Source organism: Perca flavescens, chromosome 2, assembly GCF_004354835.1.
Source record: "Perca flavescens isolate YP-PL-M2 chromosome 2, PFLA_1.0, whole genome shotgun sequence".
NCBI lineage: Eukaryota > Metazoa > Chordata > Actinopteri > Perciformes > Percidae > Perca > Perca flavescens.
Window position 1 is genome coordinate 8,403,951 of NC_041332.1, and position 19,112 is coordinate 8,423,062.

General features: G+C 40.7%; 2 protein-coding genes across 3 annotated transcripts; one reads left to right on the forward strand and one right to left on the reverse strand.

Moving 5' to 3' along the window:
* Positions 1–7,205: 7,205 nt before the first annotated feature.
* LOC114546697 (persephin) lies at positions 7,206–8,045 on the forward strand. The gene is made up of 2 exons (XM_028565683.1): positions 7,206–7,284; positions 7,579–8,045. Exons 1-2 carry the CDS (start codon positions 7,206–7,208, stop codon positions 8,043–8,045), a joined length of 546 nt encoding a protein of 181 aa, XP_028421484.1.
* A 989-nt stretch (positions 8,046–9,034) lies between these two features.
* wdr83 (WD repeat domain containing 83) lies at positions 9,035–19,091 on the reverse strand. 2 transcript variants are annotated; one of them, XM_028596335.1, is made up of 10 exons: positions 18,872–19,091; positions 18,421–18,534; positions 16,734–16,854; positions 16,124–16,229; positions 15,924–15,972; positions 15,510–15,636; positions 14,089–14,156; positions 12,324–12,432; positions 10,509–10,623; positions 9,035–9,822 (listed from the first exon to the last, which is right to left on the reverse strand). In XM_028596335.1, exons 2-10 carry the CDS (start codon positions 18,521–18,523, stop codon positions 9,667–9,669), a joined length of 954 nt encoding a protein of 317 aa, XP_028452136.1. In that variant the 5' UTR covers positions 18,524–18,534; positions 18,872–19,091; the 3' UTR covers positions 9,035–9,666. The 2 variants fall into 2 exon arrangements, with proteins under 2 accessions (XP_028452136.1, XP_028452126.1); XM_028596325.1 differs by having other exon boundaries at positions 18,859–19,091.
* Between the last annotated feature and the right edge of the window lie 21 nt (positions 19,092–19,112).

Sequence of the window (19,112 nt, forward strand, 5' to 3'; positions counted from 1 at the left end):
AATCCTCGGGAATATTTCCCGTTACAGGAAGGCTGCTCCCTGCATTCCTGCCCCGCGTAGCTCAGACGAGCCCTATATGGACTGACTGTCTGACCAGGTCACCCAGGAATGCACAGCAGACCTCATCCAATTAGCATTTATACAATTTGAATGTAACCATTATTAACCATATTCCTCATGTGGAAGAAATGCTCAGATTTGTCTTAATAAGACAGCTGCATGAGACACTGCCAACTTAATGCACATAAATACAGTGTAATCGCTGTCACTTCAGTTACATTTTGGTTGACATTTTGGTTTAAAGTCATCGCTTTGGATTAAGATTTAGTTAGAAACCGGTTTCTTTCACATTATTTTGTTAATTTGTCTCATTTATTTGGCTTTGTTTGGCCTTTAAGAGTAAAATATTTCCATACAGTGCCAGCTTTTTTTTACCTTTAGATCAGGGGTCTTCAACATTTTTAAGCCAAGGACCCCTTAACTGAAAGAGAGACAGAGCAGGCACCCCCTACTACATATACTCTATAAAATAAAGTTGCATATCAAACATGTAGGGAGGCCTAAATCTCTACACATACTATACTCTATACTCTATACATACCTTTTTGCATAGAATACTAAGCTATTAAAATAGCCTAATATTGTTGGCATGATTCTATAAATCATGTTTTAATGTTAAACATACACGTGGCAGAGTGAATCCTTAGGATGAGCTGTATCTGTGGATGGCTTTGGTGACTACCTTACCTATAGGCCAGTAAGCCTATCATTATATTTGCTAATAATATGTTAGATTCACGTTATAGCGTAACTCTCGCCAAAATGCAACCTAGGGTCTTTTTGTGAATGTACCCGAGTCAAACTTTCGTTTAAAAGCATATTTAGGACGGGAGCGCCACTTTTAAGATTCACCGTATTCTCGTTTTTCGGTCAAATGGCCTTTTGAATGGGAGTGGTAGGGGCACTTTTATGTTAGCCTCATAATAGCTATTTTTAAAAAACTAAGAAGGCTTGACATAACATGAGACTTTGCTCTAAGTATCACCAGGGGCTCTACACCTTAACTCCACCGATGCACTAGGGATATACTAAATCTGGGGCTACTTGTTTTGATATCGACTCGTTTTGACTGCCGAGGTGGTAGTGGCCGGAAACAACAAGAGCTACGGTGAGTTGTTCACAACCTTTCTTTTTAGTAAACTCTGGCTACACAAACAATGTTCTCAACTCTTTCGTTAAGGTGTAGAACCCCTGGTGATACTTGGAGCAAAGTTTCATGTCGTGTCGAGCCTTCTTAGAAAGTTTGACTCGGGTACATTCACAAAAAGACCCTTGCATTTTGGCGAGAGTTACGCTTCAAGACTTTTTCATTTTTGAAAAGACTTAAAAAATGAAGAATAATTTGGAGGCAGGGGTAATTCTAGGATCAGACCTTTGGGGGACTATAATCTCTGAGCTAACTACTGAACGTTTTTTGACGCTATGAGGGAACTAAACCTGACACTTTATAGGTCACAGTAATATCGACCAGTTTGACACAGCCGGACCCCCTGTTGAAGATCCCTGCTGTAGATCTTACAGTTTTTCACATACAGTGAAACCTTCAAGTCTCAGTTTTTCCATACTTTAACCTCTCCTTGTATAAATTTTACTGTTCTATTTTTACCTCTCCATATCAGTTTTGGCAATAACGCAGACTACATTTAGCCCATTGAGTCATGCCTGAGCCCCAGCAGTCTGGCTGCCTGTGAACAGACACACAGACTGTCTGTGCTGGGTTCTATTAAACCTCATCTTTAAGTGCTTCAACATGAAGACAAATTCTTACAGGTTACATACATTTTCTAAATGAGTGCTATGTGATTTGGCCCAGTGGGCCCAAGTCTTTTAGGGGACTAAAAGTCAATTCTGGTTGATAAAATTCCCTCGGAATTGATAAAAATAGTATAGTATAGTATGATTCCATGCTCTCCTGAAACCCAGTAGAGCATGGAACCATCATAATTAGTTTTGTTTTAATTGTCAAGTAGAGGATTTATTTGAATGTTTCTGATAGATGGGATAGACACACAGGAAGCAGTACATCATAAAAAAAGATGCCTGCTTCATGAGATAACAAAATAAATGAGCTGAACGTACAGGAATGTGCCAGGAGAGACAGAGTGCTGGGAGGAGTAAATCTCCCCTTACAGATCTACGATGCCTCGAAAAAGATTTAAAAGTGGACTAGAAACCAGATGATAGTGACATTTATGTAAGGAGCTGAAAAGCAGCCCAGAGGTTAGAAAAGCTGCAAAGTTACTGTAAGGAAAGCTGAGAAAGTGGATTGAAAAAATACAAGGAATGTCCTACCCTCCCTTAACTGTGACTGCTGTAGTGCCATCAAACAAGGCACACAACCCTTAGCTGCCCCTGTAGAGTTGCAGTGGCCACCGGATGACTGCTCATACAATGGAGTGCCAAACTTGCTTAATATCCATATATTATACATATGCAGGTATACCCACTAAGAAAGCGGCAGGATTTTTTATACCCACTTAAAAATGCGCAATGGCACATAACAACATACTTTCCATTATAATTTTGATATATTCAGAATTGTCATCTCTGTTTTTTTCCTTTGCATAACATTTTCCTGAGGGATGATACCCAGACCCCCCATTATGGTATGCCCATATATACATATATACCACATATAGGTCCATACATTTACAATAGAGTATACCCACTAAAATACATTGGACCCCACTGCAAAGGTGCCCTACTTTGTTCTAAATGTGTGATATCAATTCTGGCATAAAGAACAAGTGACACTTTGGGGCGCCCTGGTAGCTCAGCTGGTAGAGCGGGCGCCCCATGTACCAAGGCTTTGTCCTTCCCGCAGCGCCCCAGGGTTTCAAAACCGACCTCTGGCCCTTTGCTGCATGTCTTCCCCCTCTCTCTCCCCACTTTCCTGTCTGCAACTGTCCATTAACATGCAACATTAAAGGCCAAAATGCCCAAAAAAGATTCTTAAAAAAAAGAAATGAATAAGTGACACTTTTTCAAATGATGGGTAGCTAGTTTTGGAACAGCAGTAGGCAGGTTTCAGATCTGGCCTGGTTTACCACTGTATAAAAATGTTAATAGAAATTGATGCCGGGTTCTTTCCATTCCTGTCTTCTGACAACTGTGCATTCCAGACTGGTTCTTCAGGCCGTGATCCAATGGGATTGCTCTATCTCCACTGTATTTCTCCCACCACCTCCTCCGCTTTCTTTCTGTCTTTTCATCTCTCACTTGGCCTTCATCCTCCTGTCTCTTTGAGAGGTGGAAGGAATGTGTCAGGCCCTCTGCCCTTTCGTGCTCTCCATACAAATTACCGGGAAATGGATGATTTCGGAGAATGATTGCGCTTGCTTGGTGACAGCTGAGTTAAGCAGAGTTTTTATTACCAGCAATGGCACAGGTATTGTTTTCCCTTTGGGAGTCTATGTGTGTGTGTGTGTGTGTGTGTGTGTGTGTGTGTGTGTGTGTGTGTGTGTGTCTGTCTGTGCGTGTGTCATCACGGCTAAATGTGGTCCTGCAGACACCTACTGTAGTGGGATCTACCACAGTGGCGTTTTTGAGTGCTTTTCCAGGTGTTAATATGTCTGTGGACAGACCGTGTCACCATGATAGCGTCACAACCGTGCACGATGCAGCTTTACAGGTGTGTAGTTGAGATCGAAATGAAGGCGGAGTTCAAAGTTGGGTGGGGTCTGAAGCAAGGGCACCAGCAGTAGGGGGTTAGAAAGTAAGGAAGGGGTTATTGGTCCCCTGACTTTACACCCATGGCCCAATGTGGCATCATAGCTGGTGTGATCCAATCCAGGGGGTGGGGCTAGAATGGGGGCACGTGGTGGCACTGGCCCCCCCTGAAATATGATCTCCCCCGCAAGTGTTAATCTTAATAATGAATGTGATATTTCATTTAGCAGAATTACATTGTGTTGTTCTATCCTAGCCAATATTTCCTATATTTCTAAGCAGATTTTCTGTGCTATAATCTGATGAAGACCCCCCCTGACCGATTATTAGTCCCCCCTGTGTCACCCCACTAAAGAAATCCTGGAATCGCCCCTGCCAAGATGGTCTCTAGTTTCAACTTGTGCAGGTTGACAAAGATTTTCTGTTTTTGCAGAAACATGGAGGGTTACATTTGTAGTATACCGTCCGAGCAAAGCTATTGAAAAGGTCCTACTGGAGCATCTGGGTGTGGTTCTGTGTCTTTCTTAATGGCGCGTCACCTTTACCGTATTTACTGGAACCCCAGACTATAGTGTAGAGGTCCAGTCATCCAGTTTTCCACATTCCTTAGCTTGTTAAAGCCAATCCACTTTTAATCACTTTCTTTTGTGAGTCTTAAAAAATAAAATAAATTCAATTCTAGTTTGCAAAGTTGATAAATAAAAGGAAAAGTAGCATACTGAAATAAATGATGAAAAGAACATAAATGTTTTATTAATAATAATACGTTTGAGTCAGACATATTGAGTGAACTAGGTCATAACTGAGAGGGGCTCAAACATATTACAAATACATTGTCTATTTTCATGCTCACTGTCTAATTTAGTGCAGTCTCAAAATCCTTTATCCTGGAAAGAATTATTGACATTCCTGGCAGTAAATTTCATGGCCCATTATTAATTCAAGATTTAGGGATGATTCCTTTGTAATTTATTTCAACAGAGCTATAATACATGTGAAATGGGGCTGTTTAAATATAATAAATCAACCTAAAATCCCATTGGACACACTCCTCATGTCCAAATATAACTAAGTAAAGCCAGGAGGCATGAATAAAATGCAGTAGAGGTAATATTCTTTATTGTGATTACTGTATTAATTTCCAGCAACTGTAGTAAATAATATACATAATGTTTGACTTACTCTACTCCACACCGAAAGATCTCAACAACTATTTAATGGATTGCTTTGAAAAATCCATCGTGACCAGAGGATGGATCCTACTGGTCATTTCCCAAATTTTCCTGTAGCGCCACCATGAGATTCATATTTGTGGTTTGGGGTAAAATGTCTCAATGACTATTTGATGGATTGCCATTAAAGTTGTGTACAGACATTTATGTTCACCTCAGAATGACGTTGGTGACACCCTGACTGTTCCTCTAGTCTAGTGCAAAGATCTGGTCCAAACTTGATTTGTTCAAAAGGCCTATGATATTCCCATCAGCCTTGGCTGTACTTTGTGTTACGTGTTTGCATACTAACAAACTAAACTGAGATGGTTAACAACATATCTGCCTTAGGTCATCATGCAAGCATCATTGCTCAAAGCACTGCTTTACCTTAATACAGCCAGACTGAGCTGCTAGCATGGCTGAAAATTCTCTGTTCTGTTGTTACACCAATTGGTGACCAAAAGCTGCTGCCCTGATTTTACTACAGGGATTACTACCCTTGGTTTTATACAGTAAGACCATTTCAAACCCACTGTATATACTGTATGTGGTCAAGCTGAAACCAAGACCATTGATTTGATTCCCTGTGAACATAGATGAAACCCCAATACAGTGACAGCCCACTTTTTTTGAACGGCTCCGGTTCTGGAAGGGATTTTCCCCCTTTCAGTATCTCCATAGACGTTTCAATAAATGCTTATTTGAAGAGTTTTAAGCCTGGAACCAAGCCAACGAGCTACGAGATTAATAGTGACCATAAAACATTTGATTTGGCACAAAATAACATTTTCAAAACAACAAAAAAAGGGCAAAGGTACAGCCTAGGAAGGTGCACATATACGATCATAGACCTCAATGGTCGCAGCTCGCTAGCCGTTCACGGGTTCAGTAAACATTTCCATGGTATCATCAAGCTCCACCAATCAGATACGTTGCTGTTACGCTTAGGATTGTGGGTAGTGTAGTACTTCTCCGTGACACTGGGACTAAAACATGTTTTTTCTTTAACCAAGGTTGATTTCATATGGCCTTCTACAGGGATATTAAACTTTGTTTCACAATTTTGTAGCTTGTGGTAAGTCTACTTTAGACTTTATGGCTAGTAATTAAAATCCTTATGGAGAAAATGAATGGGGTTTTTACTTCCGGAACCACAGTGTTGCGCTCTTATAGAGTAGGGCAGGACAGAGACAGAATTTATTGGGGTTTAGTTCATATTTCAGTTACATCAGTTGCTAAATAAGGTGCACTGTGGTGTTTGACCTGCGCTTAGATGGCAGAGACGGAGTCCAAATATGCACATTTTTGCAAACTCCAAATTCCATTTACTGCCTGCTTGGGCCCTATAACCGTTACATAATGCATAGTCTACATATTCTACATGTCAGCCACACATTGCTGATGAAATCCCTCGATTTATGGACCAGCTCAAGACGAGTCACCCATTGTGGAATGTCTGCTGAAACAGGCCCTGTTGTGTTCTAATTATAACCCGACTTCCCTTTCTTCTTTGGCGTTTAACTTTTTAAATTTTTTTATTTTGTTGGTTTGCTTTTATCGATCCTCAGACGTTAACATTTAGGATAAGAAGAGCAACAAAAGCAGAATACAACGTGGGCCTGTTTTTAGACATTCCACAATGACTCATCCTGCCCTTTTCAACCTTTCGCCGCACTTTTTTCCTTTACATTTCCTACATGGATCATTTCTGTGTTTGTGTATTGATAAAGTTTTGTGTATGACTGCGTGCCGGCCTTTCCACCTCGGTGTCTGTCTAGCTACCTATCTACTGATTCATTTGTCACAAATAATTCTCAGCATCATCAATGTGACATCATTGTCCACTCCTTAGCAGCTTTTAAGAAGCCTCCAAACCTCCGGCAAATCCATATTGCCAGGGGCCAACATCCTCTGGAAAAACATCTGGGGGAAACTCAACCATAAGCCAGTGATTTACACCAATTAGATAATCTCAACAGGACAAATTCTGGGTCAAGCGCCCGCCTGCCCTCCTACGCTCCCTGTCAGGCTCAGGTGAGCGGGATAGTCTGTTGGCAAGTAACGGGTTAGTGTCTGTCTCCCCTCCATACACCTCCTCATCTCATCCCTTCAGCCCCCCTTCATCTCCGAGGGCTATATATTGGAGGTTGTGACTCGTCTGCATCTTAAGCATCACTCGCACCCGCAGACATTCACAGACATACAAACACACAGGTCTGGTTCATTTTGAGCGACAGCACAGACGAAGAGCAGACTCCAGCGATGAGGTCCCTGTTGAAGCTCCTTGTTATTCTGTTTTGCGTCCAGAGGGGAGAGGGCCACTGGCTGAGATCACTGAATGGTAAGTGTTGGCTGAAGGGAAGCTTGTGACCTATGACCTTTTGGCTAAAATCGATATTTTTCTTGCTTTAAAGGCAATGTGTTGAATATCGTGTCTGGGCTTGGATGTATACCACTTTAAACTTTGTTTTCTGCCTCTTAGAATATATTAAATCTTAATTAAGAGTATAAAACAACTGGTGATTCAGTTTGGATTGGGGTAAAGCTTGAAGTTAGTTGCTTTTCGCTGTCAATAAGTTCCTACCGGTAAATGTTGTGCATCAGATGTATATTAATCTCTTTCTGCCTTTTCCAGATCAGAAACAAGAAACGGCATCTCCACACACGTCACCAAATGAAGACAAGAGAAACGGAGATCCAGCCGCAGAAGACGGCCAAACGGAAGCTCCTGGAGCCGGGCCATCCCCCGATCCCATCATCCCGATCCCAGTCCGGTCACGTCGCTCTACCCTGGACTCCCAGTGCGGCCTGCGCTCCATCCTGCTGCAGGTTCGAAACCTCGGGCTGGGCTACGACTCGGACGAGACCGTCCTCTTCAAGTACTGCAGCGGGACGTGTCCGCACGCTCGATCCAACCACGACCTCACCCTCACCAACCTGCTGGTAAGCGGGGTGCTCCCTCAGCCGGCCACCGGGGAGCTGTGGCACAACGCGCCCTGCTGCAGGCCCACCCACCACGAGGACATGGCCTTCCTGGATAACTCGCACCGCTGGCACAAGGTGGAGAAGCTGTTGGCCGCAGGGTGCAGCTGTGTTGGCTAGACAGCTGAGCGTAGACGGTTGCAAGGGGGGGGTGAGATGGGAGGGGTGTATAATGGTTTGTGAGGACAAGGTGATTCTGATGAGTTTGCTGGCATGTCTGTTTTATTCCTAACATACTGTTGAGGAAGCTAAAACTTATTAAGTTAATACAAAGAAATACAAAATTAAGCTATTTTCCTCTACAAACCTCATAAATCCATGTTTTGACTTTAACTGGTGATCTAACGGGCCTTAATAGGATTTCGAATGGTATTACTTTTGGCATTTGCAAACTTTTAAAAAACTACTCCCATAACAGAATTACAGCTGCTTTTCTTAGTTCATGAACAGTTTGCATTCTGGGAAAGGGCGTTTTCATCTAACGTTAGCAAATAAATACATATAGGGAATTAGAAATGAGCTCTTTAAATGTTAATACTTTTTCTTAAATGAAATAATTGCTTATATCAACCGATTCTGCCCTTTCCCCAATCTTGGTTTTCTGACAAAGCAGTCTAAAAGCTCAAACTGAACAGAGACAGGCTTTTACTTCAAGCTACTTGACTTTTTTTGGAAATAAGCTGAAATGTATTTATTTAAAATCTTCAGTGCAATTTTTGGGGTTAATGGTAGAATGGATTAACGTACGAAGCTGCGTAGATACACCTTGTGGTCCGACAAGTTCTGTACAGGTCAGACTTATTCGTCAACAGTCCAGATACAGTTTAAAAAATAAATGTATTTATGTAAGATAAGTTATTTATTTATTTGTTGCCATTCTTTTGTCATGCTGATTAACTTATTTTGTAATGTGGTTATCTCGGTGTTCACTGTGTAAAGTTCCTAAAAAAAATAAACTTGTACAGAACTAAACAGTGTTGGTGTGAGTCCCATCAGTACAGAGTTTACATTTGCCCCATTGAGGGATTATTAAAGTGTTTCTTTCTTTCTTTCTTTCTCTTTCTTTCTTTCTTTCTTTCTTTCTAAGTGAGAAATGACATGATGTGGTGTAATTTATACAAGAAAATGTTTATTCAAGGTTTTGTACAAAAATACATGTTTTCACACAAACAAAAATCCAAGTCCTAGATCATTTAGTTAACTCTTATGATTCATTCATAAACTAAAATTAGATTTACATTGAGATCATGAACTCTATATCTGTGAACTTTGCACTATTTGTGTCAGCTGGTATGTGTTTAGCATTTGCTTCCCTTCTCCAGAGAACTAAATTTTTGGAAAGCTAACAGCCATAAAGACAGATAATCTGGCTAAGAAGTTAGCTGCACCTGACATCAACGGTGTATATGGTGCTTTTGTAGCTCACTTCTGACCAAAGTGGATTTATTTTTGTTACCCAGAGTTTGAATCTTATTCAAGTTAAGCCGCCCACATGAGCCTTGGATGCTTTGTGATTCAGTTTCATGTTTTGTGATTATTCTAATTCCTTTTTTCCAACCTAACCCTGTCTTTACAGACACAAGAAACTAAATGTGGAAGTAAGATGCTCTCATGCCACCATAAGTTGTATCAGGTTTTAAAATGATGAGGTTTACAGACTGTATGTTATTGGAAAAAGAGAAGAAAAAAAAAAAATTCTTCTCAGCATGCAAATGTGGCTTTGGACTACTTTCACCATTCTCTATGTGGCCGCTGCATCCTCCTCCGTGTCCTCGGGCTCTGCCCCCCACACCTGGACGCGCCCCTCCATGGCTGTGAGGAGGCAGGTCTCTGTGGGGTGGAAGGACAACGACTGGACGACAGCTTTCCCCACTGGCAGTTTCAAAGACAAAGATCCCTGGAGGTGAGGAAAAAAAACAAATGCTTTTAAGTACACTTCTATTTGTTACAACATAAGGCTGGACCATATTTGTCTCCACTTTGGTGGATAAAGGTCTGATTTTAGGGGGAATTATTGATTTTAAGACATAATCATGCTGCGTTCATGTGCTGGTTAGTATTGGTGGAAGTTTATTTCTTTTGTCTGCGTCTCTGTCCACTTAAGTTCTGTAAAAATGCTTATGGCATATAATGAATCCACACAACAAATTATGTAGAGCATTCATATTCAGGCAAATTGCCAAAACATGCTGGTAACTTATCCATTAATAGAGAGAGGAACAATATAAAAATAACCACAGGAGTCCTCACAAAACAAATAAATCATCCAGGGACAATAACTTCATACTTTACATTACTTTTTGTGTTGAATCACATAACATGTATAAAAAAAAATAGAAAAAAGTCAACTTTATTAATATCGCTTACAAGACTCCATACCATCATACAAGTACAAAAAAAAAACTCAGAGCCTCAGAGAGATTCAAGCTGCATCAGAGCATACAATACTGTATATAAATGGACACAATCAACAGGATATAATGCTTAAAGGTTGTGATAATATATGTGCATATCCATACATATCCAGGACGGTAACCCATCATCTTAAACGCACTATGGACATAAATGTAACCAGACACTTACTTCCACCAGGTCCCAGAAGTAGACGTGTCCGTCTTCTGAGCAGCTCAGAACGTGGGTGTCTTTACTTGACAGGCAGCAGTCCAGTTTATAGCCCTTCATCTTGTGTCCAGAATACCTGAGGGGAATAAAAACAAACACAAAAAACAATATGAACATCATAATGGAATCTGAATGAATATACACTTGTTCAGCAAACTGCAGCGCTTCACATTCAAACATTACAAGGGGTGGACAAAAGTACAGACGCGCCTTTACAATCAACAAATAAAAACAACCTTTTTGAATCTTGTAATGTTAATTTTGTCTTTTTTGTTGAGGCTGTGCCAATTGGACTCAACTCTTGTTGACGTTTTTATTGGTGGTGTTGCAGTCATTGTCATAAGGTTTTGCTAAATGGTGGGCTGAGCTGGTTTAGAGAGATAAATATCGCACAAACTGCCGTTTGAACGCCAAGTGTGTTTACATGCGTACGACTATTCTGGTTATATTCTGGTTTTTGAAGTATCCCGGTTATGTTGTGTGCATGTAAACATCATATCCTGGTCCTAGGAACCAGCAAAAGGCCATATCCCATTTTTGTCCTCATGCCGCCAAAATGTGTTGTGTTTCTTGCTGCAAGAAGATACTGTTCACCACAATGTACACGGAGTCATGTCCTGTTGGGGTTCAAAAATGCTTTCACTGATTTAAAGTAAGGTGCGATACAGAGAGAAATCACAAGCGAGCTGCTAAGTCCATTCAGGCATTAACAGTAAAACTGCAAGTAGTGTTTTGTGAATTTAGTGTGAATGTAATTTTCACTTGGATTTCTGAATTACCTATTTTTACAATTTAATTGTCATGTTTTTTTTCATTTGTAAAAAAAAAAAAAAAAAAAAAAAAAAAAAAAAAGAGGACTTGCCTTAAAGCTTTAGTTAGTAACTTTTTTGATATAAATCAACATCCGTTACATTCAAGCCATTGCCAAATGAGTTGCTCCAAAGCTAATTAAGACTATCAGCTCTTCACAACTATCTCTGGATTTCTCAGTATGGCTATGTTCACAAGATTGTGGCGTCCAGTGACTTTCCTGCGCAGAAACTCGAGTGAAAATAATATTTGCAACTTCTTGGAGGGGGGGGGAGCACGGAAGGCTGTATCATGTTGATGCGCTGACAGTTTTGTTGTTATTAGGGGTGGTACGGTTCATGAAAAAACACCCGAACCGCTCGGTTTGCTAGTCTCGGTTCGGAGCGTGTGTGTACCGCACGGTTCGTCAGTACACTGTTAATGTGCACTAACCTCTTACTGCCGTAGTGCCCACTTTAGACACCTAATGTTAAAACACTTACTGGAAATGACGAGCGGGATGGGCGTGACAAACGCAACCCATGGCAGCTGATTGGGCGATTGCGTCACATGGGTCTGGCTGGTCCCTAATTTCAAAACAGACTGTCATGGCGGCTCGTTCAGAATACGATCTCATATTATACTAAAATAGTTCACCGAAACGTGTTTCTGACAACATTTTAAGCGAGAAATAGGCCGTGCAGTTGCTGAATCTGCTGAATTTCAGACCGATTTTTTTTTCAGGCATTTTTTTAGGCCTTTATTTCCATAGGACAGATGAAGACATTAAAGGGGAGAGAGGGGGGGAAGGCATGCAGCAAAGGGCAACAGGTCGGAGTCAAACCCGCGGCCGCTGCGTCGAGGAGTAAACCTCTATTTATATGTGCCTGCTCTACCAACTGAGTTAACCTGGCCACATTATTTTTAAACAAAAACTGCTTTTTGGATTAGTTGACTGGTATGTGAATGACACTGAACAGCACTCACTCTCCCAGCATTTCCCCGGTGCTCTTGTCCAGTAGTCGGACTGTTGAATCCAGACTGGAGCTCAGAGTGCACTGACCGTCCTGACTGAAACACACACATGTGATGGGACCTGGGACACACAAACATAGTTACAAGTTACAGGGAGGCCTGGAACAATTATTACAGAATTGTCTAATCGCATTTTTATTTTTATTTTTTTTACATAATCGCCGTTTCCTTGTCTAACTGCAATTAATTGCTAACATTAGCTAGATCCTAAGGGGTATGACTGTTGATAGTAATTATCAATTCTATGTTTTATAATAATTAAGAGGCGCAGTTTACTTCATAGACGGTGTACCTGTGTCACATGACATATAACCAAAAGATGTAATCTGGGACTCAATCAAAACTTTAATTTGTTTGCAAAAAGTAATACATAAATAAATATATTTTTTTAAATTTTGACTGAAAGAGACAATTAGATTGTTAAAGGGGTGATAGAATGCAAAACCGATTTTACCCTGTCATAGTTGAATAACGACAGTTTGGTGGGTAAATAGCACATACATAGAAGCTCAAAGTCCCACTGACACCCCTTTACTATGAAAATCTCATATTTTGAAACTGCCGCTGAAAACGGGCAAATCTCAACAAAGCTAGTTGCTTACGCAAGCATCTCAAAATCCAGAACCTTAAGAGAACAGTCACGCCCCAACATTTACATAGGCTACACAACTGACCTGAGATCAGGTAGTCTTCTGAATCTAGCTAAGTCACGCATATCTCTGCTATTCCATTACAAAATTCACTTCTGAAACTTTTTCATGCGAGAAATCAACTATGTAAAGCTGAAATATGGGCCGTTTTACAAAAATGTATGTCTAATTGCAAATTTTGTCCGACTGTGTGTCGGACTTCAGCGGCCAGTGCTGTCTGTGTTGCTGCCTCGCCGCCCTTCCTTCACACACCCCGGCCTGCTCTGAGCTCGATTGAGCTCAGTTACGGCTGGCAACCCACGGCACTTCATACCCGCGCAAAGTCACCGCTTTGGGTGACTTTGAGCTCTGACAGAGCTCCAGGGCCTGCAGTTCCCCTCTTCCTAATGCCAGGTGTGTGTGAGTGAGAGCGCGGTCAGCGAGCTAGTTACGCCAGCAATCTCTTACCACAGGTTCCAGTTAATCTTATAATGTGTGTAATTATAATGTGTTGAGTTATTTAAACAAACGATCGGTGAAATACACGCCTCTTGTCCGCGAGTCTAATTGATAGAGCCTGCGGCTGGATGTGATAGAGCCTGTGCCTGGATGGAGCTAGCTAGCCTATGAGATTCTGTCGCTTCTCTAATGTGTGTGTATTGGGGATTCGCTCAACCAATCAGCGCGCATCTCTAATGTGTGCGTATGGCAATTTGCTCAACCAATCAGCGCGCAGCTCATCTAAATATTCACGAGCATACCATATTTGGAAGAAAAGCTCTTGTTAAAAATAGGGCCAAAACACAGGGATGCATAAGGGCCAATAAAATATCAACCAGGCCATTTTCAGCCCAACCAATGTTACATATCCCATTAGGAGACCATAAGGAACAGTGTGAAATACTCTATATAATCATTCTATCAGCCCTTTAATCGCAATTATTTTTGGGACAATTAATTGTACAGTAAAATTTGGAATTGTTACAGCTCTAGTTAAGGGGGATATGCATTTTCACACACTAAAAACGGTAATCGTTCATTTGACTCTTAACGAATGCTGAAAATATATCATGAAAAAGATTACTAACTGCTGATGAAGTCAACGTGCAGCTGTCCCATTCTCAGGTCGTAGCGCCTCACTCTGCCATCCACCGACCTAAACACAAGGATCGTTGTTTTCAAATAGTGCCATAGTGACATCTAAAAGTTTAATCTAACAGGTGGAGAAGCAAGTAAAGGAATGGTACAACGTCGGATACATTATCATTATGTCCAATACAATCTTAAAGTGCTCATATTATGCTCATTTTCAGTTTCATAAATTGTATTTACAGGTTATATCAGAATAGGTTGACATGGTTTAATTTTCAGAAAACACCACATTTTTGTTGTACTGCACATTGCTGCAGCTCCTCTTTTCACCCTGTGTGTTGAGCTCTCTGTTTTAGCTACAGAGTGAGACATCTCACTTCTGTTCAATCTTTGTTGGGAGTATGAGGGCGTGCCATGCTAGCAGCTAGGCGAGCATTATAACGTGTGTTACAAAATGACTCGCGTTCGTCACAGAAGTAAAGGCTGGACTACAATAGAGCTGTTTGGAGCAGTTTGTGAACAGTGTTTTCTGTTGGAGATGGTAAGTCCCTTTGGGGTGGTCTTTGGGCTTTTTCACTTTGGAAGGCTATTACATGCACACAAAAATATATAACACAATAAAGGAAAGGGGAAAATGCCAAAAAGCATAATATGAGCACTTTAAAGGAACACGCCAACTTATTGGGAATTTAGCTTATTCACCATAACCCCCAGAGTAAGACAAGTCGATACATACCCTTCTCATCTCCGTGCATGCTGTAACGCTGCCTGACGGTTCCAGCATTAGCTTAGCCTAGCACAGATCCTGCAGGTAACTGGTTCCAACTAGCCTACTGCTCCCAATTGTGACAAATGTGACAAAATAAGGCCAACATGTTCCTATTTACATGTTGTGATTTATAGAGTCACAGCGTGTACAAAAAACAACGTAACATGAGACACAGCCATCTTCTAACAGTAAACAAACTGGGAACTATATTCTCAGACAGGCTTGTTGCGAGCATATCACTCCGCCCAAGTACTATATTCTTCCGCCTGAGAATATAGTTCCCGGTTTGTTTACAGTTAGAAGATGGCTGTGTCTCATGTTACGTTGTTTTTTGTACACGCTGTGACTCTATAAATCACAACATGTAAATAGGAACATGTTGGCGTTATTTTGTCACTTATTCGGAGCAGTAGGATTACTGGAACCATTCACCTGCATGTTCTGTGCTGGCCTGATGCTGCTGGAACCGTCAGACAGCATTACAGCACGCACGGAGATGAGAAGGGTATGTATGGACTTGTCTAAATCTGGGGGTTAGGGTGAATAAGCTAAATTCCCAATAAGTCGGCGTGTTCCTTTAAGATCAACTTCAACATGCAGAGGACTTATAATGGCTTTCATGAGAAAAACTATGTTTCCTGTGCTGACCCGGTAAGCAACTCGTGTTGTGCCACCTTCAGGCTGCTGACGCTGTCCCGAGCCTCGTCTAGAACCTGGATGGGCTCAAATCTTCTGGACCTGGTGTCCCAGCACCGAACCGTCCCATCTAGAGACCCTGGACACACGCACACGCACACGCACACAGACACACAGACACACAGACACACACACACACACACAATGAGTTAACACTAAAACACAATTACAATCAGTTAATGATCAGTTTTAGTGTTGATATGTCGGTTATATTTTAACGAAAATACGGACCAAGAAACTTACAAAGACAATTCGATGTTCAAGTGGCAAGATATTTCACATAATACAACACATTGCACTATTCAAGAAAGGACAGAATTGTTACTGAATTATGTATTGTGCGTTGTAAGCATTTCACAGACTCACCAGACAAGATGACAGTTGCCTCCTCGTTGAACTGGACACAGTTGACTTTCTGTGAGCACAACATTTGAGTGAGGACATTAACAAGAACAAATAAATCATAAGTACAGAGACACAAAAAGAACAAGCAAAGTGGAACTATACAGGTGAAACATAAACATAAATGACTCGGGTTGCAAAGAGTTATAAACGGCAGAACTGACCCCGGCGTGGCCTCGGAGTTTGCGTGTGACCTGGCCTGTGGCGACGTCCCACAGTATCACGGTCTTATCAGAGCTGCAGGAGCACAAGTGACTGTTGTCATAGGAACTGTTGAAAGAGCCAATGAGAAACAAACACTGTCAAAAGATCTCTACAGCACACGTTTTTAGAGCTGCAACTAACGATTATTTTCACTGCCGATTATTTTCTCGATTAATCGATTAGTGGTTTGGTCTGTAAAATGTCAGAAAATGGTGAAAAATGTGGATCAGTGTTTCCCAAAGCCCAAAATGATGTCCTCATATCACATGTCTTGTTTTGTCCCCAACTCAAAGATATTCAGTTTATTGTCACAGAGGAGTGAAGAAAACTAGAACATATTCACATTTAAGAAGCTGGAGCCAGATATTTTTGTTCACTTTTTTTCATAAACAAAATGACAAAAACCAATTGATCGATCATCAAAATATTTGGCAATTTAATTAATCGTTGACAACTAATCAATGTAATGTGTTTGCCACTTACACTCATGTTTCACGCATTTTGATGCTATATTACCGACTTACACACGTCCTGACACACTGTGGAAGGAGGCTGGGACAATTCTCTTACCCATCAGCATCCAGAACCTCGTATCCATGGCCGCTGTAGGTCTTCAGCGGGGTCCCTCGGCTCACGCTCCACAGCTTTAGAGATTTGTCACTGCCACAGGACAGCAGGTAGTTCCCATCAGCTGACCAAGCAGGGAGACACGAGACAGAGGCAGGTATAAGATAATGACATTTCACGGATTAATCCTGTTGGACAAAAAAAAGCATGCAATAAAACAGTAACGGGCAAGCTGTATTTGCCTTGTGCAGTTAAGTGAACTGGACTACAGTAAGACTAGATCATGCAGACCCGGGACCCCCAACTGACAGACTCTTAACCCTCCCCCACCCACAGTCACTCACTAGACGTTACATTAACACACATCCTGGACTATTATCCCTGACTATTGCACATATTTAATAATCTGTGAACTATTATATTGCAGTGTTTCCTCTATGTTGATTTGACCGTGGTGGCCCCCCACCTTATCAGAAATAGGGCTGTATTGATAGGGTGCGTGTCGGAGAATGTTTGTATTTTAGGTGCATTATTTAGGCTACATGCTGAAGTAGTTACACTGCATTAAGAGAATGTAATTAATAGTGGGTTTATTTATCAAAGTTGGCCTATATAGTAACTCAAAAAATACAGTTCAATCACAACTGAAAATATGCCTCATTGTGCGTGTGAATAGCAGTGAATAAATATGGGGGTTCGGACCTGCCCCCACTGCTAAAAAAAATCCTAAAGGAAACACTGTATTGTATTATATTGTCATATATGAATTCCCTTTTTCCGAAATTGATGGACATTGTTACATTCAAAACTGCACAATTTATGTTTAAAGTTAAAGAAAATGATTTACCATGTAACATACGCGCAATGTTTAATGACAGAGATGGGGGATATCACCTAAGAGGACAACGTATGTTCAAACAACTTCTTGTGCGAACTGCGATTAAAAGCATGTGTGTTTCAGTTTGTGGGACGACCTTATGGAATGGACTGAACAATGACATCAAACATAGCCATAATATCATTCAGTTCAAAAATACATTAAATAAATCCATACTTGACAAATACAGAAAAGAATAGACCGAAACATAGGAATGGAATCGTACTGTAAAAGTATTGTGTAAGTTATTGTAAGACCTAAAAGATTGTATGTGAAGTAGGGGCAGGACCTAATAAGCTGTATGCTTCTGCCTGCTCCTTCTCAAACTTATCCTTTTTTATTATTATTTTTTGGGTCTTTGGTAAATTCTGATTGTGTTTTAATTTTGTGGTTTTAAATTTTAGTTTTCTTTTGCAACATATACATATATATATGAAACTGACATTTTTTACCATTTCTGACAAACAGCTAATCGATTAATCTCTCTCTCTCTCTCTCTCTCTCTATCTATCTATCTATCTATCTATCTATCTATCTATCTATCTATCTATCTATCTATATATATATATATATATATATATATATATTCTGTCTATGTTCTGTAGCAGCACTTTGCTTTATTGTTTATTCCCTTTTAATATTATTATTGTATGCACCAAATACACCAAATCAAATTCCTTGCAAGTATAAACTTACTTTGGTAATAGATCTGATTCAGATTTAAACCGGATTGTTCGCAAGCTGCTTATGCCGATATCTCATCAACAGTCTCTCAACATCAGGATGATACATGTGCTGTCTCTCTCCTCTTACCGTTGAAGCGAACAGCTCTGACAGCTCCTTGCTGACAGTCTATGGTCCTGAGCAGATGTTGAGGGAGCTGAGGGGCCTGAGGTCTGGGTTCAGGGAACGCCATGATGACAAAACCTGGGGGAGAAACACATCACACAGACACGTGAGCCACACTAACAACTTAAACCCCTTCATGACAGTGGTGTAGCTAGTTTTATACTCTCCTTTTTCAACAAAGCTTTAAATACTGGCTACACAAGCTATAAGCAAGGTTAGCATTATTTCTTGTCACATGTAAGTGAATGCACTTTATTAGCTTTCCTAGAGGAAACTAATGGAAGTTACCATAATACGAAAGTTCTACTAGCTTGAACGTTATTTAGACAGAAGCAGACAGCTTTTTAACGTCAGCTAACGTTGAGCATTTCCAACTCACAGTAGTTTTTCCGCGCTACTTACTTATTTAACTTACTTGCACCGTTTCACCAGAGTTCAATTTTCATGGGAGAGCCATGTTGATATTCCTGGTGCAGCTAATATTATAATAATAATGCGTTATTAATACGTTTTTCCCAGTTTGCTTTGTAACCATCAAACGCTTCCACCATTCATTTTACCCACCACCACTCATGTTTTCTAGTACGCGCAATGCACACTGGGATCAAATACTCCTGTCAAAATAAAAGTTCAAAAGCCCTCATCCCGTTTCATAT